Source organism: Dermacentor variabilis, chromosome 6, assembly GCF_050947875.1.
Source record: "Dermacentor variabilis isolate Ectoservices chromosome 6, ASM5094787v1, whole genome shotgun sequence".
In the NCBI taxonomy this organism is placed as follows: Eukaryota; Metazoa; Arthropoda; class Arachnida; order Ixodida; family Ixodidae; genus Dermacentor; species Dermacentor variabilis.
This window is the reverse complement of record NC_134573.1, coordinates 161,437,567-161,463,694: the sequence shown is the minus strand read 5'-3', so window position 1 is coordinate 161,463,694 and position 26,128 is coordinate 161,437,567. Positions and strand designations below refer to the sequence as shown.

The window sequence follows — 26,128 nt, the reverse complement described above, 5'->3', positions numbered from 1 at the left end:
CGTCAGCCCGTACGAGCGGTTTTACCGTAGACATTTGTGCGTGTGTGTATGCGTGCGTGCGTGTGCGTGCGCGCGCGCTCGGCTGGTGGGTGCTCTATGCAGCACCGACTGTAAAGAGAGGGGGTGGGAGGCTGCACTGCCGTGGCAGTAGGGGCGGCGCGCAAACGACACGCACGGGTAAACAGGAAAAACAAAAAAGAAATAGAGAGAGTGGGACGAGAGCATGTTAGGCACGAATGACGGCCGACTCCGTCCAGCTGCAGCGAGCGGCGCGTGTGGATCACGCGCGTCAAGGCAGCGCCGGCGCACGTAGACACACACACACACACACGGCGTGGCACGCAAGAATGCGTGCGCCGCAGCCAGGGACAGACTCCCCCCGGCACGGCGGGACCGCCAACGGGGCTGACACCTGCGATAGCGCAGCGGCTCCCGCTGTGCGCGCGTCGAACTGAGTATAACGTGGGACATGCGCCGAAAGTGCCGTAGAAAAAAAAAAGAAAAAAAAAAAGAACGGCGTATTACGCGATATAGTCGAATGAGCGAGTTCATAGTCCGGAGAACCGAGACGGGGCTCCATAATCATACGAACCTATGGGGAAAAAGAGAAACGCGGTGGAAATCAATCTTTGTTCAACTGTACACCTAATGACGGATAAGCATTAAAGTTGCAATGGAATTCATATATAAGCAGTTCGACTGAGTAATTTCCGCATCATTTCATCGGCTTCGCTGAAGGAACCAAACTTGACGCGAGGTTAAATGTGTGTGCGCGTATTGTTAAGCCGTGGTCGAAGTGCGGGAAAGACACCACAGTGCGGTCATCGGCCGGCGCTTATCGTGGCATGCGTTTGGTCCGGCGCATTCCGGAGGCTTCCATAAGTCAGCTATAGCTGGGCCCTGACTCTGCTTCAAATACGCATCGTGCTATCTATCTAATTACCTTTTTCTTTAAATACATTTAAGGTACGCTAACAGAATTTTCAAATGTCGTCCGTGTCATATAGCGCAAATCTACTGATTGAGCTGGACTACTCGAAGAGCCGCACATTATTTACACTGGAAATCAAAATGCACATTCGAATAATTGCAAAATATTTCACTAATGAACCTTCTAAGCTAATTACTTTATCCAACATATAGGAATGGACGTGTATGACGACTTTTTTCGTTATAAGTAGTTGCTCATTATTGAGTAGTATAAAAATAAATAACATACATATATGTCACATTCCTATGATCCCGTGTCATCATGAGGATCACGTGTAGCATAAAACCATAATTCCGTAACCGAAATATTTGGGAGAAAGTGTGTTACAATGTGTTCGTTATAGCTTATCACGACTGACTGCTCCTTATTGAAGAAACACGCATATGCACAATGTGTATAATAACATGTCAACATACGGGATCTTATAATATAGTAATCCCCCGTCTCCCATATATATATATATATAATGATCCTACGGTATTATTATATGGTGTGCACTGTGTTTTTTTTTTTTTAATGAATGATTCATTGATCTGTTTCACTTCCACATAACGCGGCGTACATCGGAACCTCTCGATACTACCCGTCTCTGCAATGCTTACCCCGCAATCGGTTAATTTGCTTCCTCCGAGCACGCGCACTGGGGCGCGCCACTCAGGCGTGCATGCCCCCCCGCCCCTGCCCCCGCGGTCTGCTGACGTGCGACAGGCCCTATTTATGGCAGCCTGACAGACAGTAAACGATCGCAGAGTGAGCTGTCGTGCTGTGCGTAACGGGACGTTGCAGGCGAATACGACACAGCGTCTGCTCACCGCTGCAACACCGATCGGCGGTGAACTTCGGTCACCGAACTGCTTGGCTTGGCTTGCTACGCGGGCGTTGCGGTGTCTAGACTGAGGATTGCACCTTACATGACCGCTACCTGACAAAAAGAAGAAAAAAAATTATCCGCCTAAATTATTACGCTGTTCGCAATCGCTTCTCGCGCAAGGTCAGGGTGCTGCGGTTTCTTTCATCACTAGTACACCGTAAAAAAGAAAAAAAATTCTCAGTTAAGATTCACTCACAAAAGTGAATAATGCGGCAGGAGGCAAACAACCGAGACAACCTCGGTCACGTGCCTTTGCGATACGGCGGCGGCGATCACGTTAGGCTACCGAGCAGTATAGACAGGTATAGATAGAAGGTTCGAATGTCGGCTGCGTTGTGGCTCCGGAATCCATATATAGAGGATCAAATTTCACACATAGCCAATCGATGACACTTAACTCATAGGCCGACAACGTAAGATTAGTGCCTTAGAGAACTATCCAAAGTACACGCGCCGACATGACTTTGAAACGCTAAAGCACGCTTGAAAGTACGCGAGAAGTAACTCTGGTACGTTAAAGCAGGCTACGAAGTACGCCCAAATCTACCTTAGGAGGAATCAAACACCGGTTCAAACTATACATCCCAACGCACCTTTGAAGCACTGAATTCAAGCGCGTAACGCACCAAGACACCTTTTGGAGCGCACTTTGAATTGAACCATGGCGTTTGTTGCATGTGCCAGTGTTAAGGCAAACCAGCTGTCCCTTTACGAGTGTATTCCACAACGACGTCACCCCTGAAATTTCGGTGATGCACAGAGCTTTATGGCTAAGATAATGAATCGATCCTGTTCTAATGCTGTTCCTTCTCAGGCTTTGTGAGTGGTCCGAGCCGGTTTCTACCCACGTTATCTCCATGTTCAGCCGGTTATGAGCATGGGCGACAAGGAAGGAATAGATTCGAGCAAAAGGAATCCTTGCGTTTCTCACAATGTCCGCTCAAAAACTAGAGAACTATCCTGCCGCGGCTGGCCATCTAGCAGGCCACACCAAAAGCTCACACCCTGCTATTAAAAGGAATGACTTCAAAAATAGCATGTTTTAATGTGTCTGTTTGAATGCTTTCTTTTTTCGGCAAGCTATTAAAACTGGCTGCCCATGTGAACAAATAACCCTACCTAAAAAGCTTTCCTGCGTTCTTCTTGGGTGCCCTTGCTTCCACTGGTAATGCCTGTATACATATATATAAGGTATGCAGACCTCGCAAAGTCCATTAGATCATGTTTGTGCAGCTTTTAGTACCTCTGAATCGTAATGGTTTCAAATAACTTGTAGATGTAGCTTAAACGATACGGGACGAGATAGGAAACGGCTATTTACATCCCACATGTATCGTGGGCGTAACTTATAGGTCAGATTGTTGACCATAACTCACGTATTTGGTATAACACATCGTGTTTGCAGCAAAAGGCCCCGCACGACATCACTGTGTTTCAGCCAGTGGCAACACGTCGGCACCGATCAATTTATTGACTGTTCGACTGATTCCATGGCCCGCAACGCTGCAGGCCCGCAGTGAAAGTGAACCGCAACTTACGCAGCCGGCCGTTCGGCAGATCAATGAACATTGATTGATTGATTGATTGATTGATTGATTGATTGATTGATTGATTGATTGATTGATTGATTGATTGATTGATTGATTGATTGATTGATTGATTGATTGATTGATGTGCCTCGCTTGCTCCGCAATATGAGTCAGATCACTACAGCCTGTAGGACAGTATGAACGCATATTAAATTCTCGTATTCAGGCGCGCATGGTCCAGTTTCGTGAAAATATATCCTAAATCGAGAATATGGAACACTAAACATATGAAAGGCGCTCTACACAGTTCTGCCCTCTACTATCGTTTGCTCCTAAGGAACATCCATTCTTCCTCCCGCCAGCACATCAATTATTTCTAAATGATCTAGCTGCATCTACCAACTTACTATTCGTATAGTTACCGACCATCGCCTGGACAAAACTCCAAGGCCCTGGTGCACGCCGGTTAGTGAAACCGTCGAGTGCCCTGGGGCGGTCGAATGCACTTAGACGTCTACGTAAGTCAAGAAAAATTCTAGGAATTCGGCGATCAATCATGCACACAGCGCGCACAGTATGCGTACACAGCAAGAAAAGCTTAGAAAAATGTTCGAGAATTTGCAACTAGTTTAATGTTGCTTGCGCTCATCTCAATCAAAACATTTCATATGAAGGAGACTTTTTTTAATAGTAGGACAAGGACACGGGTGGAGTTCTCAAAGAAAACAAACTGCACCAAAATTGCATTCACGTGCGCTCATGGGTGCGTCGCGTGCGTGCCCTACAAGCCATCGTGATCTCTTGCAGCGTGACTAAAATGCTGGCAGAACAATTAATTTCACTGTGCGGCACGGTGAAACACGCCTATAGGGCTGTCAAACGTACCAAATGATATAGTATGGCGCAGCTCACTGCTCACCTAGTTCTCGCCGACAATAAAAAAAAGAGAGAGAGAGAGAAAAAGAAATGACACGCGAGATACACAATTGCACGAACAGCACTTTGCACACGCTTCTTCGGTGTCAACCGGCCATGACACTTTTTTTCTTCCTTTCTTTCATTTTTTTTTTCTCTTTCTTTTATTTTCTTTTTCCGGGCGCCAAGCCGGCGTCCGTGGCATATCGCCCGGCGTCACGCAATCCGGTGCCGGGTGAAGTTGTTCGCTAGTATCCGGTGTGGTGCAAGTTGGCGAAAATGTTTTAGTTACTGTTTGCGAAGCGCGATTCGGTTAAGCCGCGTTAATCTCGGTGATCTCCGAACAACTTAAACCGAATCCAGACTTAACGTGATGTCTGAAAACGGAACGTTCCGACACCCCGAAAATGATTTCCTTATGTGGTAATCTTCTAGTATATTTCCTTGGGTCAGGTCAGAGAGCACTCAGGGAGGGCTTTGCTCGAACAGATACGGTAACCAAACAAGCTCCTCGAGTTAATGAGGAACACGTATTTGATTACAAGCAAATGTGACGAGATTAGGAAATTTTCGGGCGAGTCAGCAGTGAAGCAAGACAGGGGTGATTGGAAATATAGCTGGAAGAGGCTTTCTTCATGACAGCGGACACGAAAGAGGACGTCGGCGGCGGCGGTGGTGGTGTTAGCAATGCAGTAATGTTGTCAACGTGACATATCCCCTTCAGCAAACGTTACTGCAAGTACAGTTCGACAAAATCCGTCGCTTGGCCTCTTGAGCAACACTGCTGCAGTTTGAAGAGTGAAAAGCTAAGCCGAGCTATACAGCTGGTTCCAGCGAGACTAAACGTTAGAAATTCAATTGTGGGGTTTCACGTGCAAACACCATGAACTGACTATGGGCGCGTCGTAGTGGGGGAATCTGAATTAATTTTACCTCCTGGGTTTACTTAACGTGAACCCAATGCACGGTTACCGAGCGTTATATTGCCTTCAGCCCCCATCGGAATGCAACCGCCGCGGCCGGGATCGCACCCGCAACCTCGAGCTCAGCAGCGCAGTGTCGGTCACTGTGCTGCCGCGGCCGCGGTGAAGAGAGACTAAAAATTGTTCTAGCTGAAAAAACAACAAACTAAGGAGATGAGAAGAAGGGATACTAGATAATTAGACTGGTCTGTTTTGTCGTCCTTTCTTCACTAGTCCCGTCACTATCTCTTTCTCTCTCTCTCTCTCTCTCTCTCTCTCTCTATATATATATATATATATATATATATATATATATATATATATATATATATATATATATATATATATATATATATGACGATACTTGGTCACATGCAGCATGAAGTTACATATATACACATACTCAGCACGAGTCACACGCGCACGAGTGGAGTGACAGTATATATTGTTGCGTCATAAAGCAAACACGTAGCGATGTAGAAAACTGTGTCAGTGATAAGCTATTAGCGTGAAGTGTAGCTACCGTAAACAGAGTTCGTAATTAGTCACACCGCCAACGGCGTTAAATAAGAGCTTGTAATGAGCAATGGCGCGCTTATCTATCGATCTGAAATCAGCAAGTGTCGTTAGCACGCTCTGTCGTGTGCCCCGAACCCTTATGATTACGTACGGCATGTATAAATGAGCGCTTGAGTATGGCATGGGCGGACAAGTGGCACAGTATACATTCTAAGTAACTGAAAAGTTTAAATGATATTGCGCGACATAAAAAACGACACGGACGTGAAAGAAGACGACACACCAAGCGCAAACTTTCAACTAAGTTTATTGTGCCACTGCGTCATTTTAGTTGAAACTTAGTTGAAAGTTTGCGCTTGGTGTGTCGTCTTCTTTCACGTCCGTGTCGTTTTTTATGTCGCGCAATATCATTTAAGCAATGGATTACCAACTTGCCCGGAATGCTGCTCTCATTAACTGAAAAGTGAAGTGATGCAAGAGCAAAAGATCCGTGGTTCCTTCGCATTCATGTGACACTGAAGTGAAAAACAAGCGACCGCCAATTTTAAGATAACTTCCTTCGCGCGCCATCCCTTTAGTTCTCCTTTACTCCTCATTATCTTCTAATTTTGCTTTTGATAACACTCGGCATAGCTTCGAAATTTTGTAATGTACCTTTATACCTCCGAAAATCGACTGCCTCATTTTCAAGCTTTACCCCTACATGACGCCTATATGCAGCTTCGACGGCCTACGCTTGCTTTTGATATAGGGCCTCAGCTTCGCCCTGCGCTCTACTGATACGCTAAAACGAGGGCGCTGTGTGATGTCAGATGTACCAATCCACCCCATACGTAATTTTGACCACTTCGAGTTGTTTAACGTGCACCTAAATCTAAGTACACGAGCTTTTTCTTTTTCTCCTCTTGTTTTCTTCTTTTTTTTTCTCATTTCACCCACATCTAAATCCGGCTACCGCGGCTAGGGATCGAGCCCGCGACCTCAATCGCTGCAGCGCTTACACCCTTGTGGGCTACGGGTGCGAGTGCCCCTGGGAAATACGTCGAGGTATGCATCTGAGCCTTCCAGACACTTGCCCATATATGCATTCCACAGACCCCCGCGCCTTGGAGAACACCGCTCAGACGAACCCTCGCCTCGAGCACAGGTTACACTATACGTGCCACCCGTACAACGGCGCATACTACAGCACACGCGTCTCAATAATCTCCTGATATATAATTGATAAACTTTTACATAGGAGAGTTACTCCACGAAAGTTTTGTTCGGCGCCAACGTGTCACGGGCGTGGTCGGCATCCAGAAGGCACATACAGGCTGTTGCGGCTAGGGTGGCGTTCAGGGCATGGAATCCACCAAGCCCATAGGCTACTACGTCTAGTTGTAGAAAAAGAAGGAAAAAGGGTTTATTTAGCTTGGTTGCACGGCTCCAGTACGGAAGCCCACTCCATGCAGGAGCAAGTTGAACGTCTTAGTTCACATCAAGACCTTCTGTGTCCTCACTCTCGAAAAGTCTCCGCTTTTAATACTGTCGTTTTCCCTAGGCGAGTCGACCAGCAAATCTGAAGACTGTGCGGCAGTAAATCACCCTCGTCGACTCCGTTACGACACCGTGCACGCCCATGAGGGCCTTTCGTGGAACCCTGCAACAGTCGGTGTCCACGCTGAGTTGACGTTTGGATAATAGCTGAGGGATGGGTGGTGACTTGACTTTTGTTAAATGTCGAATTAAATGTGACTCCTCTCCTTTTTATCCTTCGCTCAGACTGACAGGTAAAGGGCGGGGTGAGGGCCTTTTGTGGAACCCGTCAAGAGTTCGTGTCCATGCGGCGTTGACCTCTGGATAGGCGCTGATAGATGGGTGGTGATTTGACTTGCATTAAACGTCTAATTAACTACGCCCTCTCCATTCGTTGTCGTTGTTCCCTCCTTTTCATCCTTTGCTCAGGTTTCCAGGTAATGGTGGGGTGAGCGCCCTTGGGAGGACCCTTTAAGGGTCGGTGTCCACGCTAGTTAAAGGAGGGAAAACGCTAGGATGTAAGCTGCTGCTTCACTGTCGCACGCGGTCTTCCTACAAGTGTTGTTTGTTTGTTTGTTTGTTTGAAGCATGGCAGGACCTATATTATACTTCTCGAGAACGATTCGACATAGCACCAAGAAGTGACCCGCCCTTATTATGGCATCGTTCCCAAACAGACATGACGCTGTGTTGCTATAATAAATTACACTAACGTATCACTCTCTCACTTCGAGTAGTGATTAGTGAACTCAACAGTCCCTCTGCGAGTGTTTTCACAAGAAAACGAATATACCGCATGAAAATAGCTACACATGGCGCTTCCGAGGTCCCCTTCGGCATTCCCGCTCCACCAAACCCGTCTTGCCAATCACGAGCGAACACAGACAAGGTTAGAACAGCAGTCGTGGTTTTGGGCGTAAATATGCAAAATAAACAAATTAAAGACACGTCCGCTCCCCAGGGCAGACGACTTTCAACACGTCAGACATGCCTACGGATGCTAAATTGTGCGTCGATTACCGAAAGTTCGGTAATTGTGTTCGGATATTGTGCATATACGAGAGACACTATACTGTGCTGTGCACAGCGTTCGTTATTCCTCATCCCATGTGCTTACCTGCTTGCAAACAAGCAGGAATTGGTACAGGCAAAACGTGCAGACGGCTACGCGTTCGCACTTGTGTGATTCGTTGTTCGTGAACGCTGCAGTGTAGACTTGGCCGCGTCTATTAACCTCGCCTGCCGCAGAAATCAATGACTGTAGAGTCTGTCAATTACCTTTTCTATGCAACTGGCGCGAAACGGCCTGCGGCGGCGGAGCCTTTTAATTCGTAAGGTCAAGTTGTGCAGCTTTCTAGACTGTCCTTATTACAGTTCATGAACGCCGCCATCTTGGGCTACTATGAGATCAATTTCTCAACTTTGTGCGCAGTGATGTCCAGTTAACATGGCCGTGGGCACCAACCGTCTCTCTACAATCATGTCAATGCAAATACATCGCCGGTTTATATAGGGCCACGTATTGTTTGTTACAGTTATATAGAAAACGGCCGTTATCATGGCGGCACTTCCAACAGTTACGCAAAATAGTATTGCCTTAATTACTGCGAAGCGAGACGAACAACGCCGTGAGTGAGCCATGCGAAGGTTCGCCCCGTGGTTTAATCGGCACGTGATCGACGGGACTGCAACAGCGGTGAATGCCAATGGCTGCATTCGTCGTGGCGGCCACCTTTCGAAGAACGGTCGCAGCGGAAAAGCGCCCGCGCAAACATCCGCGCACGTAGCAGAGATCTGAGCGTGCGGAATGTAAGATGTAGTGGCTTTCCTATAGTTAGAGCGTAAACGGCGAAAGGAGCGCTACCTTTCCACTGAGTCGTGCGTTGTCGCAAGTTTTCTTGTAATTTTTTTTTTTTTTACCGACCAGTTCAAGCTGCCAGTCGGCGCCCTTCAGCACGGCTGTAGGATACCGCGCTACATAACAAATAAAACGAGCAAATGGACGCAGAGGTATCGTCTTTTAAGGCACCGATACGCAGGGCTAACACAGAGAAAAATTCAGCAAGAGTGGAGACTTGGCGAAAACTGACAACAGGAAATGCGTCACGCTAGTATTCACACCAGTCGCTAACTGACGGGAGCGTTGGAAAAAAAAAAAGAATGTGAAATGGAAGTTAACAGACAACGTTTTTTTTTCTTTTTTATCCTTTCCCGCTAAAACTAAAATGTTTTGCGTATAGATGAACTTATACTTTGCGACGTATTTGCGTCACCTAGCGACAAGCCAATGGCACGCCAGAAGCGAGGCCGGTTGCGCATGTGAGCATTCGCCTGTTCGACGTCGCGTTTGTATTTTTATTATTTTTTTTATGCAGCTGTGGTCTGTCGGGCTCTTAGCGTATTCTGCGTTCCTCCTGCATTTCGGCAGGGCACCACTGCGCTACTGGGCTACGGCAAGGTGAGACATTTCGTTCGACAGTCTGCGCTGCATTTCAAACGATTTAGGCCTCACGCGGTCGCACCGGTCGTTGTGACGCAGTTGGCGAAAAACGGCTCGGCCGTTGTGGCGCAGTTAGTTTAGCGTTCAGCTGAATCTTACTGGAACATGTTTGCGACGCTTTATATGGGCACCAACAACAGAAGATAAGGCCAAGGAATGGGGGAACGCTTGGAAATCGGATGTTTTGTCATATTTTAGTATGGTATTGTTTGGGATGAGTCGGGTATTTTCTACACCGTACTTGTGAAAGCGAATTGATTTTCGTCCGTCATGTCGCCCATTCACTGCTTTCGGAAGTTTCGCCTTTACATGCAGTTTTCCTATAAGGTTTAAATACCGAAATGACACATGCTTGTAATTTACTTTCTTTTTTTCAGCTGATGCCGTCCGTTAGAGCTTCGGACGGGAACTACTGCTGCTTATCTGGTGCCACAACATTGTATGAACGCACCAGAAGCCTGGAACGAGCATTTACATAGAGCAAAATAAACATGTCCTCACTTCACAAGGCGTCTTGAGTCTACATTATGAAACTTCACGTTGCACAGAGGACAGATTCGATGGAGGCTTGTAAAGATCGCTCAAAATCATATTTATTTTACGAAATAAATAAAAAAGAAAGATTCCTCACCAAGACAGCGCGCTAATGTCGCACCGACAAGCGCAGCCATGGTGTGACGCGTACCAGCTTCTGTTCAAAACGCGCGCGCCCAAAAGCGAAATCGGAAGTGTGGTTCAGGTTTTCGCATCAGCCGCTTGGTGCGCTATAGTCAATTCGGCCGCTTGTAATTACTTTTGAGGCTTACAATTACAATTCGGTCAATTCAAGGTACTCGGTTAGAAGGGGAGGAGGCAATGGAGCATATAGGAACCATGATGAGGGAAAAATTTACAGAACAGAGAAATGGTACATGCAGTATGTCGGAGAGGGATAGACTGGTCAATCCACTGCTTTCGCTTGGACAAAGAGAGTGGGAAAGGGCCGAGAAGAGATTACCAAGTAGCACATCGGCAGGCCCCAATGGTATTCCAATTATGTTAATAAAGAAATTGGGCCCGAAATCTAAGAAAGCATTAAGGGAGGTTGTGAGCAAAATGCTAATGGATGGTAAAGTACCTGTCGAATGGAGGCTAAGTAGGATGAGAATGATATATAAGAGAAAAGGGGACAAAGCTGATATAAATAACTACCGGCCTATAACTGTGACGTCAGTGTTTACAGGGTGGTTATGCTGATTATAAAGGACAGACTGCAGGCATGGGTAGAGAACGAGGGGGTGCTAGGAGAGCTACAATATGGGTTCCGGAAGCATAGGAGGCTAGAAGACAATCTGTTCTCACTAACACAGTGCATTGAAATAGCTGAAAAGGAACACAGACCCCTATGGCTGGCTTTTTTGGATATCAAGGGAGCCTATAACAGTGTACTTCAAGGGGGCTTGTGGGGCATTCTGGAAACTTTAAGAGTGCAAGATGGAGTAATCAATTTCTTAAAAGATATATATAAATGTAACCGGGTGATTATACAAAGGGAAAAGCAGGTTTCGGAGCCTGTAATGATTCGGCGGGGGCTTAGGCAGGGGTGCCCATTGTCACCTATGATGATTATCCTGTACCTACAAGGTTTAGAGGCCAAAATGCAGCAAAGCGGACTCGGCTTCAACCTATCATTTTTCAAACAAGGAAAATTCATTGAACAGTCATTACCAGGACTGATGTATGCGGATGATGTTGTATTAATGGCTGACAATACAGAAGATCTGCAGGGATTGATGGACATATGTGGTACAGAAGGAGACCAGATTAGGCTTGAAGTTTAGCAAAGAAAAATCAGCAGTCATGATTTTTAATGATAACATTTGCGGCGAGCATAAGATACAGGAGGCCACGTTGGAGATAGTCGACAAATACAAGTACCTTGGGGTGTGGATAAATAATGGCATTAAGTATCTGAAAGAGTACGAAATATATGTAACGACTAAAGGTAACAGAAGTCCAGCGATTTTGAAGAGTAGGGCACTGTGGAACTACAATAGGTACGAGGTAGTACGAGGGATATGGAAGGGGGTAATGGTTCCAGGACTGACTTTTGCCAATGCCGTTTTATGTATGAGAGCGGAGACCCGGCAACAGTTGGAAAGTAGGCAACGTGGTGTGGGTAGGCTCGCTCTGGGAGCATATGGCAAGACACCAAATCTTGGGGTGCAGGGGGATCTGGGATGGTCTTCTTTCGAGGGCAGAGAGGCTAGTAGGGAGGTAGCATTTGAGGAGCGGTTGAGAAAACGGCGGGAAATGCGGTAGGCTAGGAAGGTTTTCAGTTACTTATACACGAGGAATGTTGACAGAAGGTGGAGAAAGCGAACTAGAAAATTGACAAGCAAATACTTGGACAGCAGTGGGGGGACAGGTAAGGAATCATCCGTCAAGGAAAATGTTAAGGAGACAGAGAGGGGTATGTGGAAAACAGAGATGCAAACAAAATCAGCATTAGAGACATACAGGACGTTTAAGCAAGAAGTAGCCAAAGAAAATATTTACGATAACTCTAAGGGAAGCTCGTTGTTGTTTGAGGCCAGGACAGGTGTACTGCGGACTAAAACGTACCGAGCCAGATACCGGGAGATAGATTTGTTGTGCGGGGCGTGTGGAGAGGAGGAGGAAACGGCTGAACACCTGATACTTGCTTGTAAACAACTTAACCCTGCAGTTGAATGTAACGGGGAACTATTCAAAGCTTTGGGTTTTAAAGACAGTGAAAGTCAAATAGACTTTGAACAGGTGGAAATAACTAAACGGAAGCTATCTGATTGGTGAATAATATCAACGCAAAAGTAAAGGAGTAAATACATAGGTATTCATGCATATAGTACCATTCAAGGCTAGGTGGCGCGCACCGCCGCCGCCCGATTCAAAGGGTTGAGCTTCAATCATTCATCCATCCATCCATCCGCTGGGGAGTGTCCGCTCGTGTTGAATGTTTTTCTGCTAAACTAGAATATGCTGGAATACGGTAGCTAAACACACGCCGAGTTCTCGCGCTAAGTATCGGATTACTTCAGAACTGTACAATGACGCTCGGAGCACTGACGCTCAGCGATGAGATGGAAAGGTAGGGGTATACAGACGACATTATTCACAGTGGTGTAATATACGAGAGAGTGCGACACATCACCCAAGCTTAATAAGCAAGCAGGAATGGTGTCGTAATGGCGTTTCTTACGAGAGGCGTGTTAACTGTCGCCTCCCGTCCATGTGAACGCTACAAATAGATAGACAAACCTAACCCGCCTGTCGTCTGTCGAACGCACGAGTCGTTCTTCTGTGAACTTCTTTACATAATGTCATGGGATCACACGGCGGTAACCAACGTTACTACAGTAAGCGTTCACAATAACGTCAGCAACCGCCACTACATGCCGTACCGCACCAGACACATCTGAAAAAAAAAAAAAAAAGAGAACTTGATTCGTACGCTCGAACACCGACGCGTGTAACGTCAGCGCTGGCGCAGACAGAAGAAACAGACGGCTTCTTCTTGTTTTCCAGAAGTAGCTGCTGTTGTTGCTTCGAGTCTTGCTTCTCGTGCCTTGTAGGCGGTAGTCTATCCGCTCCTGCCGTGAACGCGAAGGACGCGTTGCGACTGCGAACGCGCGCGCGCGCACGCGTTTCCGAGCCGAGATGAGCGAGGGAGGAAACACTAAGGACAACCCTCTTTATTTTATTTTTTCAGGGCCGCCAGCGCGCGACGACGGAGCACACATATGTTTGTTTCGTAGGAGAATGAAAATGTGGGTCTTTGTATGCGAATAGAGAAGCGATATGGCGCAACGGCGTATGCAAACGTGCTGACCGGTTACTAAAAGGCATATCACGACTCTCTCGGCGGAAGGCCAGTCAGGCTAGAATTCACTCAACTGACAACTCAGCTAACTCGACCATTAAAGAGAGTTTCACATTTGCAGGCTTAGAGAGCGGTACCATGCGCGAGGAAGGCCTGGCCGGCAGCGTAATGTTGAAATGCCGTTCTGCATTTAATTAATCAGCATCATCGCGTGCTTGTCCCAAGGTCACGCACAATCGATTCGCTCGTACATAGTTCAGAGGATAGAATCATACCAGCGCAAGACAATGATGCTCGCGTACATTCATGTGCGTAAAACATGTGCAATTACTGAACAAACTCAGTGGCCGCTTCAAATATCCCTCCGTGAGCAAAGTGTACAGTCTAGCGCTATTTGGAACGTTATCGCGCGAGCGTCGACCAAGAACAAGAACAGCGCCACGGCCCAGAATCCTCTTTCGAGGAGAGGGAGGTATCATGCAGCGATGGCATTGCGCGCAACGTATTCTTTGGTGTTATAGAGAGAAATGGTGGCGAGTACAACACGGGATTGTTCTAGCATGGTGAAGCAAACGAAAGAGAGATGAATGCGAAATCTTGATTTTCACTATTCCGAGACGGGCCGCTAGGTCGGTCGACGTTCGCGCGATAACCTTCAAATCGCGCTAGATTGTACAGTTACCCACCCGCCTCGGGCGCGAAGAAACTGGCATGAAACCCCGTTCAGAAAGCCTTTGGTTTCAGCAGTTTCCTTCTACACAGCGGTGCGACCAGCGCAGACAATACAATTTTCACAGTTCTGTAACGGTTATGTAGCGAAAAAGTGGGCAGACACAACTGCCTGGGCGCCCTGCCCCCAAGAGTGCAACGCGGTCGTGGAAGAGCGCGCGCCGCGATCGAACCTGACCTAACGCAGCCTGACGCCATAGCCGCCTAGGCAGGAGCCCGCTCTCCGGAGGCGTGCCTTTCCGGACTGCTGGAACGCCGTTTGCCACGTGCGGAACACGAAGCAGGCATGGGCGTTTGTATGAGCGAAAGTATACTTCTGCTTTGCTAGACCTACATCGTATGCAAGACTATTATTTCACGCGACGTATTCGTTCCGAGCGCAACCAGTAGACATTTCCAGAGTATTTTCGTACGTTATTTTTTTTTTCTTTTTAGAAACGAGAGAGAGAGTGAGAGAGCGAATACTCTTTACAAGGAGGCACAGGGAGGTCTATTTAAGACAACAGGGTCATCACATCGTAGCTGCAAGTAAACCGAGAGTCACACTGGGCAACACACTCTCCTTATTTATAGCGGGGCCGGAAATGTAATTCTCCGCGGATAGCGCGCGTGCTGCCGGTGCTAAGCGATAACATTATCACGGAATATGCAATGACTGGCAGCACAGCTACTCACATGCAGCGAAGAACTCGATCGTAGCAGCAGAGCTCTGGATATCAGGTTGTGCTGCAACCAGCCGGTCGCGCGCATCGGAAAAACCGAAAGGCACGCTTACTATACGGCCGGCCACCTTCGCTTAGCTAAGCGTGAGTTGTCCGACTAGAAGTCTGGTACCAGCATATCCGACCGCTATAACGCGGCAGGGTGTGTAGGTAATGCAAAAAGATGCCGACGCACTCGAGCAAGGCAAGAATTCAACAGCTAGCGCAGCTCCCCTCGCCGGTCGAGCCCTGCCGGCGAAGCAGGCGAGCGGCGCGACGCGAAACCATGGCGAAGCGCGGCGGACGACGTCGGTTTAGCCGTGAAACGCGTCCGAGGACTCTTGACCAGCCAGTAGGCGAGAAAATTGTCGGCACTTACCCGGTTTTTTGCTTGTCGTCCCGATGTATTCCCAAATTTTCCAGTATTGATCACACTATAAATAGATTCAACCAGTGCACACAAACGTCGCCCCTCTCCCAAAAAAGCTTCTGCACACCGCTGAATGATCTCTTGCGACTAGTCATGTGACCTTGCGGTCCCTCCGTTCCCCTCCTGCCATTTGTTGCCGCTGCAGGGCCGCCGCATGCGTCACGGCGGAGCGCCAAGCAGATGCGCGGTACGTGTGCTGCCGCCTGTCGCGGCGCGCTCGAACGAACGACGCATGGGGCGAACATTTTCTGGGAAAAGAACTGCCGTGCCAACCACTGCAATGTCGCCGCCGTTTGATTGAGGGAGGCGGCAAAATAGTTGGGGCTCCTGCTATCACCAGACGTGCGTTGGAACACGGCTGCGGGCTTATCACACGTACGGGAATGTATAACTGGACCCTCCAGCCTGACAAGGAACTGTCAGGACTAAGACTAAAAATTGTTTTATGTAATGCATTTTGAAGCATACACTACAATGAACGAAAGTCGAGGGTCGTCATGACCTGTGCCAGGCCTGACGGCAATATTTAAGCACTGCATAAAAGAGACAGACCTGCTCGCTGACTAGGTTTGCCCCACATCAAATACAGGTGGGGACAATCTTAAAATACAGTTTCCGTCCACAGAACAGCACTTTGTCTGCCCTTTGTGTTTCTAGGCTACGAAACGTCGTTCCCGAGAGATGCTGACTGAATAATTATAGTTGTATGAAATGAATTTGGTCGAAGCCATGAAGTCACGGAAATTAGCGAAAACAATGCAACTACGCAAATTATCTTTGTGTAGGACCCCCCTCCCCCTTCCTCACTGAATTCTTAGGTTATGGACCCAATATGTCTCTCTTGTTTAGAGCACCAGTGATACAATGTTTTGCTTCATGAAGCCTGCACCTTAAGCATGCACACACGATGTTGATCAAATGTATCATTACTAAAATGTTTCCCAGCTTGACATGTTATAATAAAGAACAATACCCAGAAAACAGTGATATCAATGTCAAACACATGGCACGAGGTGAATAAAAAATCACATAATAGTAAGAAATAGGATATTGTATTGTTCCAATGTGTGCATTTTCACAATTGTAAAAACTGCCAGAGAATATACAAGAATGCACGTTAATGCAATAAATCCCAAATATGTTGTACGAAACAGAGCAACACAAATTTACAACCAGCAACAAGATGGGTCCTGTGATGGCTTAACCAAGGGAATTGATAAGTGAAGCAATTTCTTCTAATTTCATCGCAACACTATTAATTGCAGGTGTCAGTTCATCAAGAATTTCTGATGTATAGTTTACTTTGTAGTTCTCAACAATTGACAGCGTACCTTTCACTGTGATTCTAGCAGATGATAAAAGCTGGTGCTTGCGAGCTTTGTCACTTAAACGTTTCGTTGCAGAAATGTAAATGTCCAAAAGGTCCTTCGAACGTATTAGATGCTCTCTGCAAGCTGCCACTTCTTTCTCCCAATTTGACTTTTGATTATGACAGCGAAATGATTTCTGAAAGAATTGTAGCATTCGTTCTGTGTCTTCCACAGTTGTACTTGAATCTTCACTTGAAAGCTGATAGAGAGACCCGTATGAGTACCAAATGTCAGCATCGTTAGTGACACCAGACGTCACTCTGCCAAACAGCTCAAGCAGCTTGGACTTCAGGTGAGTTCCCGGCTTGCCATAGATGTCAGGAATTCCTTCAGCTACAACCTTAACCAAGAGTCTTGCCACTTTGCCATCAGAGTGCTTTCCCTTAATGTCAATCAGTCTGTGCCAAGAAGTGATGCACTCCTCGAAAGCTCCAACATCCATGCACACTAGCAGGTAGTTTTCCCACACTCTCCAATTGTCGTAACTGCACTTAAGTGCCTCCTGTAGAACTTTCCAGGCTTTCTGCTTGTCTCCCATGTGGATATATGCACTGGCCATGTTGTTCCATGCTTCGAAGCTTTCAGGGTCCAAATTCACAACACGCTTATATGCCTTCACAGACAGAGCATAGTTCTCAACCTGCATGGCGGAGTAACCAAGGGCAAACCAAACGTTCATCTGTATTCCATTAAGTTCCGACGACTTTTCAAGATACGGAATGGCCTCTTGAAACTCCTTCTTGTTATAATAGAACAAGCCAAGCGAACGCTGAGCTCTTGCACTGGTATGGTCTGATATCTCCCAGGCCTTCGTGTAGTGCTCAGGGTCCTGCGTTGCGTCGCCCAGCAAACAGTACAAGTGTGCAGTTTCTTCTTCTTCAAGCAGCTTCCTGACAACATTTTCTGCTCTGTCACGGCGCCCTATCTTGGTGTAACAGTTTATAACATCTTCCCAAAGCTCGTATTTGATGAAAACATCGAGTGCGCTCTTTGTGGCACCCAGTGCAAAGAAGAGGTTGCCCAGCTCCTTTTCAACTTCCCAGATGGATGGCATAGCTAGAGAGAAGAAGTGCTCTTGCCTGGCACCAGCACTAGGTTCAGGGGATTTAACAGCGTCGACAAGGCACTGCAGTTGAGTCATAGATCGCTCGACTCGCCGGCTATTTTTCCTTTCCAGTCTGCATCGCTGAAAGAGTGCACTGAACTGGACCGACCAAGAGCAAGGCACTGAAAGCACTTGCTCAATATATGCCATGACTTCTTCATCTCTAAGAGCATCTGGTGCACTGATGCTCTTGCTCAGGATGCACACGGCTAGAAGCAAACAGCCCTCCTCTTGCGTTAGGCTAACATCTGCAGCTGTGCTGGCACTAAACTTTATCTCATTCATGACGGTGTCATCTTTAAGCGGTGCATTTTTCGGCAAATGATTCGCCCGTTCCAACGACGCAGTACCGACGTCACCGTTTTCTTTGTGCCGCACTTCGAGTAGCAATTGCGGGAGCTCATTTTCCTGATGGTAAGTCCTTTTGCCAAGCGCTCCGGTCAGCTGAAACTCGATATTTGAAACACTTTTCGCAGCGTCCAAGTACGAACGGCTATTTTTCACTTCGAAGTAATGCACGTAGGACAGCGCTGCTTCGGTGCAAAACATCATTCTTAGCTTTCTCTGCTCGTCACCTTCATCGGGGGTAGGTAGATTCTTTTCAACCTTGGCGATTCGGTCGCAAATCTCGCTGTACAGTTCTTGCGATCGATCAAGCATAACTAACTGATGTATGTAAGCGCACCTCCAAGCCCACCAGTCAGCGGACCAACAGTTGTGAAGCATTTCATTACAGCGCACAAGCAACGCCTCGGCGATGATGAGGAAAGGGACTTGTTCTATCAGGTGGTATGGCGGCTCTCCGCATACTTCGAGAACTTTCAGACACGCGCGTTGGCACTCGTCTGATTCCGAGTTGGGGAAAATGTCATTAACAACTTCTACAGCTGGTCCCGTCCAGTTGCACTGGACAAACAGCTTCAAAGCAGCCACGCCGACAAGGAGCACGGACAATTGCCGAGTGTAACGACCGCCGTCCACATAGTTCTTGCATTTCTCAATTATTTCACGTAAACAACTAGAGTAAGATGATACGCGCAGTAATATCTTCGTCCGATCGTCTGTGAACACACTCACGTAGTCGCCTCGGACAATGCAGTCTACGAGGAATCGCAAGAAATCGAACTCATCTTGATCAGAAGCACCACATGCACCTTCAAGCACGTTGCAAAATTCTCGTCCAAGAACGACAGTCCGCTCGATCTCTTCGAGAATTTCCATACCAGCACACTTACTCATGACGTAGTAAACACCATCAAAGTATCAATAACACAACGTGCAAACTAGAACGATACAGATTTTGAAATGTGCAGGCAACGTTATGCGCTTGAGCACATGGACTCGCATGACGCGTGTGATGGGAAGTCGGTCGAAAGATTGGCTAAAGCTGGCTGCGTTCGTTTATCACAATAAATTCAAACACAGCTCTCTTATTTATAAAATTATAACAAATCGCGTATATTTTTATAATGTAAATAGTTGAGATCCTGATTGCGCTCCCAGCAACAACTCACGATAAGGAAATATTGATCCCGGAGGCCATGCTTTTGTTTTCAGCATCCACCGAAAGCTCTTATCAACGCAACATTTTAAAAGGTGCATTTTTGTGTTCTTTCTTAGCAAAATTAAATAAATTACGAATATCATTGCTTCTTTCTTGCTCAATCTTTGTAGCAAAATCAAATATTATTATTTGTATTGTTCATTTCACTGTACTTGGGGCTTTTTGAGCGGCGTCTGCGCACAATGTTGCAGTCGTGCAGTGAAAAAAAAAAAAAAAAAAACACGTTACAGTGGCCGCATTGATGCAAGCACATGTGCGTTGAGAACTGCTGCAGTGAATTACCATGTATGTCTATGCATGTAAACAAATCCTGAAGCGTAAGTTACGCCAGAACAACACTTCTGTGTGTTCCGGCAGACTGTACTCTGGCGCACATTCGCGAGTGCACAACTTCCACGGCAAGATGGAATGGACTTGCGAATCGTAAGCGCGTTTGATCAGTCGCCTTGCCCGATTGGTAAGCTTCACTCCACGTGTTCCTGGCCACCTGCCGTGGTAGTGCGTAAATCTGACGCGCTAGCGTGATGGCAACTGTCAACGGAAAAGCCGAGAAGCGAATCGGTTTGAGTTCTAAGAAGATGAAGCGCATGGAATCCAAGAAGAGGAAGATTGAAGCCTTCTTGCAGTTGTGCGAGGATAAGTCATCGGTCAGCCCAGAATCGGCCACTGCAACCAAGAAGCGCCAAAACTCGGACAAAACTTGGGCGCACGAAAAAACGTCTGTTTCAGAGAGAAAGACAACGGACCTTTCAGACGCGGCCAAGACAATCAGCGAGGAATTGGTGCAGCTTCGAGCCCGGAAGCGTCCCTTTCCCAGTGCGTGGAAAGAAATGCCCAAGTTTTTTCTGACCGATGATGGCACCGAAGCTGCCTGGACGTGGCCAGAAACCGATGCCAGTACCGACAACGACGATTCCGAGGACGTTGTGGAGGACAAGGCCGTTCTTTACCTTCAAGATATCCAGGCCCTGCTCCTTGTGGCCTTAATGGGCCAGAAGACCCCAATCTTGACGCGTTGGTGCCGGTACCTACGAAACGAAAAAACCAGCCACATTGTCGTAATCACTGTGAGTGGACTCTCTGCGAAGGACCTTAGTGCGAGTGCCGAACAGTTCCCGAAGCTCAGGAACATATTTCCCGACGGCGGAGTCCGTGTCGTTCCCTCTGCGCGTTACGGCGCCACAACCGAATCTGAGCTTACGCAAGTGCCAATCAGTCTCACCAGCGGCATGAAACTGCGGTGTTTCTTTGGCTCACTGGAGGCCGCCGAGTCTGCTGGTGCGGTCTACAGGTGCTACGGCGCGTTTGTGCCCATCGAGAAGCCTGACGATAAAGAAACCAGTGGGAAAAGCGAAGAACCGGAGCCGTCCGACAAACCAAGCGCTCCAAAGACCAACGATGTGACGGCTACTGATCCGCCAGTACTGGACCAGACGGTGGCAATGCAAAACAAAAGTACCAACGAGAATGCCAAAAGTAAAAAGACACAGCCGCTTGACAGTAAGTTGCCAGAAAAGCTTCTGGCAAAAGAAGAACCAACTGAAGATGAAGACATTGCCACTTTTGAGGTGCCCCGTACATTTCTTCTGTTGAGCCCAGTTCAGATGCTGACTGAAGGCTATCCACTGATCAGAGCAAACAACACACGAGACTACGTCTACACAAAGTCAAGCTACACACCAGTAAATCATAAGTAAGTATGGCGAGGTTATGGGCTGCAGTTCTGTTAAGCTGTGCACTGCTGCTGCAGCCATGCAGAATGCCAGTGTGGAACTGGAAGTTTATGCATTGCTGCCATATTGTTGTTGCTGTATTAGGTTCTCACGCATGTGTAGGGCTCTGATGTTTTTCTTTGCGTGTGTGTGTCTAGCGCCAGAATTTTTGTGTAATTATAGGGACTTTTGCTTACACTTTTGTAATTTCAAGCACCCATCGAATGAAGGCAATCTTACTAAACTACAAAAGCGTTCACTTCTCAGCTGTTGCCAGCCAGCAGTGTAAGGTAACTGGTATTCATACAGTTTAAGACATCAAAAGAAAAAGAATTTAAAATGTATTATTGACTGTGCTGTTCGTTATGTGGAAGTGATAAAGGAAATAACCCTTGATAGATTATGTGACCGTGTATGTATGGCAGCAACCATGCAATAGGTGATGCACCGTGCATGCTTGCCTTGGGAAGTGCTGAGCTCCCCATCAATAAGGACTTGCATGTGTACTGCAGGTGGTTCTGATCAAATAAGCAGAATTGCAAACGTCTGCCTTTTGGGAAGTGTAGCCCTTTTTACCTAGGAGCATCAATAATGAAACACCTAAGGTCTGCAAGGAAGCGTGACCAGAATGCAATCTTGTCTAACATTATTGAAAGGTACCGTGTTCCCTGCATCTAAGAAATGTGTAGTCATGTTTGTCAAACTGAGACACCGCAGCAAGAAGATTGTGGAGGTTATTTTAAATGAAAGTGTAATAAATCAGGCAATACTAAATTGGCTGTGACATAGATGTTTAAAGGATGGCACAGACAGGAGGCTGAACATAATTAGAAATTAGAACAAATTGGGAAAACTAACAATACCACATTTTTGGCCTCATGAAAACAAAAGTCAGCCATAGTTTCATGAAAGTGAGCAGTCATGTTACGCTCCTAAACCTTTATACCAAAAGCATTTCCCCATGTTGCTAGCTACAAATGGACGAGAAGAAAGGGGGTTAACTGAGGGGCCCGGTTTGTATTAGTCATATTATAAGGAGTCAACAAACACTGACACCAAGGACAACATGGGGGAAATTACTTGTGCTGAATAAATGAAATAGAGAAACGATAAATTGATGGAAATGAATGTGGATGAAAGAACAACTTGCTGCAGGTTGGGAACGATCCCACAACCTTCGCATTTCGCATGCTATGCTCTACCAATTGAGCTACCGCGGTGCCGTTTCCCCATCCACTTTTTTGGGTAATTACATTTCGTAGTAGAACCCTGGGAGCGCCACCACTCGAAGACCTTGGCGGCGGATGTGGCACATCGTTTCTGCCACAGGCGTCACGAGAACATGATCTTTTTGGGTGAAGGCAACCAACCGGTCAATAAACCCACACATGCTACTTGAAGGCATCAATGTTGCCGGATTCGAGACCCTCATTATGTAATAAACGAGAAGAAAGGGAATTAACCGAGGGGCTCGAGTTTTATTAGTAATATCATAGGAAGCCAACAAACACTGACACCAAGGACACCATAGGGGAAATTACTTGTGCTTAATAAATGAAATAAAAACAATAAATTAATGGAAATGAAAGTGGATGGAAAAACAACTTGCCGCAGGTGGGGAACTTTCATTTCCATTAATCGTTTCTTTATTTCATTTATTAAGCACAAGTAATTTCCCCTTTGTTGTCCTTGGTGTCAGTGTTTGTTGGCTTCTTATGATATAGCTACAAATGGGTGATCTAAATTTCATTGTGCCACCGCTTCCACAAAGTATGCTGGTAGTAAGTCCTTGGCAGATTGACTGGCAACTATGACCGAAAAGGCTGAGTGCTATATTTGTTCTTTACTTCCTTTGGCTGGCCCGGTGACAAATCAGCATAAACCTTTCAATGAATGTGCACAGAATTTTGGTAGTGTGCGGATTGTGAGCAGGGCTGTACCAAGGAATTATTTTCGGCAACGGTTTTGCAGAAACAATGGTGGCCATTTCAAAAAATTTCTTTTGCTTACTTTCACATGTGAATCAGGCACATTGCTGATATACGATAGTATAAACATATAATGAGTATACTGACGTGTACATACAATATAATTGCATATGTAATTGCACTGAACAGTATATCTCTGTGGCAATAATTTCAAGAGGTGTGGTTACAAGCCTGATGAGGATAAAGGACTTTAGAAAAGAAAAGGAATGTTTTACAGCAAGGTCTCTGAAACTGGAGATGGGGGGGGGTGCAGTAGGGGTGAGTGCCCCCTCTCTCCAGCCTTGAAGGTTGGCCCCACTCTAACTATGTAAGCCTGGGTTTCGCAATAACAAATTAAAGTATGCCGGGCAAAATGAACCCTGGTTGCTGCGCGTGCACACACACACACACACACACACACACACACAAAATAGATTTCTGGGGCCCCTGAGCTGTTGAAAAGGTTCACCCGCACCAAAGTTCGCCTTTATCACAAGATAACCACTGAACTCTCTGCTCTATCATGCCTATCATGTCTGTGATCTACATCTGCTGTTTCCCACCTTTCTCTTTGCAGCTCCCGCTTGTTCGGGTTAGATTGTGAGATGTGCTTGACAACAGCCAGGGTCAACGAGCTCACCCGTGTGACCATGGTGGACGAAGAGGAAAACGTGCTGCTTGACGAACTGGTCAAACCTCGCAACCGCATAATTAACTACCTCACACAGTTCAGTGGCATAACGAAAGAAATGCTGGATCCAGTTTGGACACGCATTGAAGATGTCCAGAAAGCAATATCCGACCTTCTGCCCAGCGATGCCATCCTCGTGGGACAGTCGCTGAACTGTGACTTGCACGCACTACATTTGATACATCCATATGTGATTGACTCCAGTGTCATCTACAATGTGACGGGAAACCGGCGAATCAAGACAAAGCTCAAGACACTGACAAGCACTTTTCTTGGCGAGGAAATTCAAACGGGCAGCGACGGCCACTGTTCCACAGAGGACGCCATCGCAAGTCTTCGCCTTGTCAAGCATAGGCTCAAACAGGGCCTCTTTTATGGGGATGCCGTTCTTAAAGAAATGCAAAAGAAAATCATGGACAGGGCATTTGAAATATACAATCGTAAGACACAGTTCAATGTCTTTGTCTATGATGAGGATGAAATGGGATTTGGAGGTGCCGGCAAGGAAAAGGAAGAATATGAGCCTATCGGAGTTTATGTCTATGATGAGGCAGACTTGGAGTCCACCACAGTAGCCAAAACAGCCACCAAGCTGCAAGAATCGCCGAGCAAGCAAAAAGAATTAACGGTGTGGGCTAAATGTCGGAAACAGCTCCAAACCGATTTCCGGGGCGCTGTAAGCAACCTGTTTTACTACCTTAATAAAAGGGAGAACAGGAGGTTAGTGCATCTTGTTGGCAAGAAGGAAGTCCTTGGCAACTACCCCAAGTTTGTGCTCAAAACCACTCCTCACACTGAAGTGGACAGCAACAAAGAAGTCGCACGAAGCGTGAGGTCTCTTATGGAAACAAACCAGATCGTCATGGCTGGGCTTCAAGCACAGGACAGCAATGGACAGGTTACCAAGGAAAAGGCCGCAGAAGTGGACAAACTTTTAAGAAAGATCTATCGCAATTGCAGGAAGGCATGTCTGTTTGTTGTGTTCTTAGAAGGCTCAGTGGACGTGGACACTCAAGTGACTCAACACGGACTGTGTTTTGTGAAGGTCAAGGAAGCTGAAAGGAGACCTCTGAAAGAAGACTGTAGTGTCGAGGATTGATGGACCTCCTAAGGAATGATGTGTAGGTGATGTAAAACAATTTTGCTTCAATTGCTCTTATTGATTCTGAGGATATTAAACGTGCTCAAAATGGTTAAAAAAAATTCAGTGTCATTCCACTCTGTGAAGGTGGGCGACCAGCGAAGCTGTTTAGCGCAAGACATAGAGGTGACCCAGAATATTGAACAAAGGTATGAACATATTTATTGTTGTAATCTGTGGTCATCGTGACGATATAGATTGGCACACACATTTACGTATCACATCTGTTACTAAATGTGTCCATCACGTAAGACAATGGATGGCTCATACCCCCTTAAGAAATCGCTCATGCCACTGTAAACACAGCCTCCCCATTACAACGACAGATGAGAAGTGAAATTCTATACTGGAATAACGAGCGGCAACGGAGCCAGCTGTGGAAAACGACGACGCTCCAGCCATTGCTGATGATGATAGTTTTTTTTAACAACAGAGCCAGCTGTAGAAGAAGACAACTGGTCTCCTCGATTTGGCTGCACCTTTTGCACTAGTTCAGAAAAGTGTCGCGCCAGTGCAGCGCCAGTTCTTGAAGTGTGAGTGTAGCGTGACACTAGCGCTTTCGGTGCAGCGGTCAAATCGAGGACAAAAGTGCAGAAACGTACAGGCCTTCGTCTGCTGCGACTGGGCGGCGGCGGCTTTTCTTTTGTTGGTGTGTCATTATGCAGAAAGCATGAACAAGCGTGGTTTCCACACCTTTCTGAATCATATATGGCACAACGTTTCAAACGACTGACCGATGTGGTTTCGCGCAAACTTAACGTGGAGGTAGCGGTAAGCTCGTGAAAATTAATACAAACGACTGTAACCTGAGGGAAAATCCTGGCCTTCAGTGCACTTAGCAGCAGTTGAACCCGGAAAGCGCTCTTAACAAGATGCTGCGTACACATCCTGAAGAAAACTGGCGTCCGTGCTGCGTTACTAATAACAGGCGCCGTCGATGCCTTCTACCAACACCCGCATGGCTACGGAGGCGCATATGTCGTCTGCTATCAAAAGCCTTGCACTACGTGCACGAGATAAGAACTTGCGGAGAGTATAGTGCCGAATTGTATATGAACTCGTGCAGCACGAC

General features: G+C 46.7%; 3 protein-coding genes across 13 annotated transcripts in view; 1 reads left to right on the top strand and 2 right to left on the bottom strand.

Moving 5' to 3' along the window:
* PMCA (plasma membrane calcium-transporting ATPase 3) overlaps positions 1-15,611 on the bottom strand; it is a 376,386-nt gene extending 360,775 nt beyond the window's left edge. For all 11 annotated transcript variants that reach the window (XM_075696519.1, XM_075696521.1, XM_075696522.1 and 8 more), the window contains exon 1: positions 15,456-15,611. The gene's annotated coding sequence lies outside the window, so the exon portion shown is untranslated. The remainder of the gene's footprint in view (positions 1-15,455) is intronic.
* Positions 15,612-16,536: 925 nt separating this feature from the next.
* On the bottom strand, positions 16,537-19,368 carry LOC142585618 (tetratricopeptide repeat protein 27). The gene has a single exon (XM_075696525.1). The coding sequence runs from the start codon at positions 19,218-19,220 to the stop codon at positions 16,707-16,709; it is 2,514 nt and encodes an 837-aa protein (XP_075552640.1). The 5' UTR covers positions 19,221-19,368; the 3' UTR covers positions 16,537-16,706.
* A 385-nt stretch (positions 19,369-19,753) lies between these two features.
* Rexo5 (RNA exonuclease 5) lies at positions 19,754-25,471 on the top strand. The gene is made up of 2 exons (XM_075696507.1): positions 19,754-21,238; positions 23,802-25,471. Exons 1-2 carry the CDS (start codon positions 20,070-20,072, stop codon positions 25,012-25,014), a joined length of 2,382 nt encoding a protein of 793 aa, XP_075552622.1. The 5' UTR covers positions 19,754-20,069; the 3' UTR covers positions 25,015-25,471.
* Positions 25,472-26,128: the final 657 nt, after the last annotated feature.

Excerpts from the sequence above, each read along its gene's own strand:
- LOC142585618 (XM_075696525.1), bottom strand. The coding sequence starts at position 19,220 with ATGAGTAAGTGTGCTGGTATGGAAATTCTCGAAGAGATCGAGCGGACT.
- Rexo5 (XM_075696507.1), top strand. The coding sequence starts at position 20,070 with ATGGCAACTGTCAACGGAAAAGCCGAGAAGCGAATCGGTTTGAGTTCT. Across the intron at positions 21,239-23,801 it reads TACACACCAGTAAATCATAA|CTCCCGCTTGTTCGGGTTAG; the intron begins GTAAGTATGGCG and ends TTCTCTTTGCAG.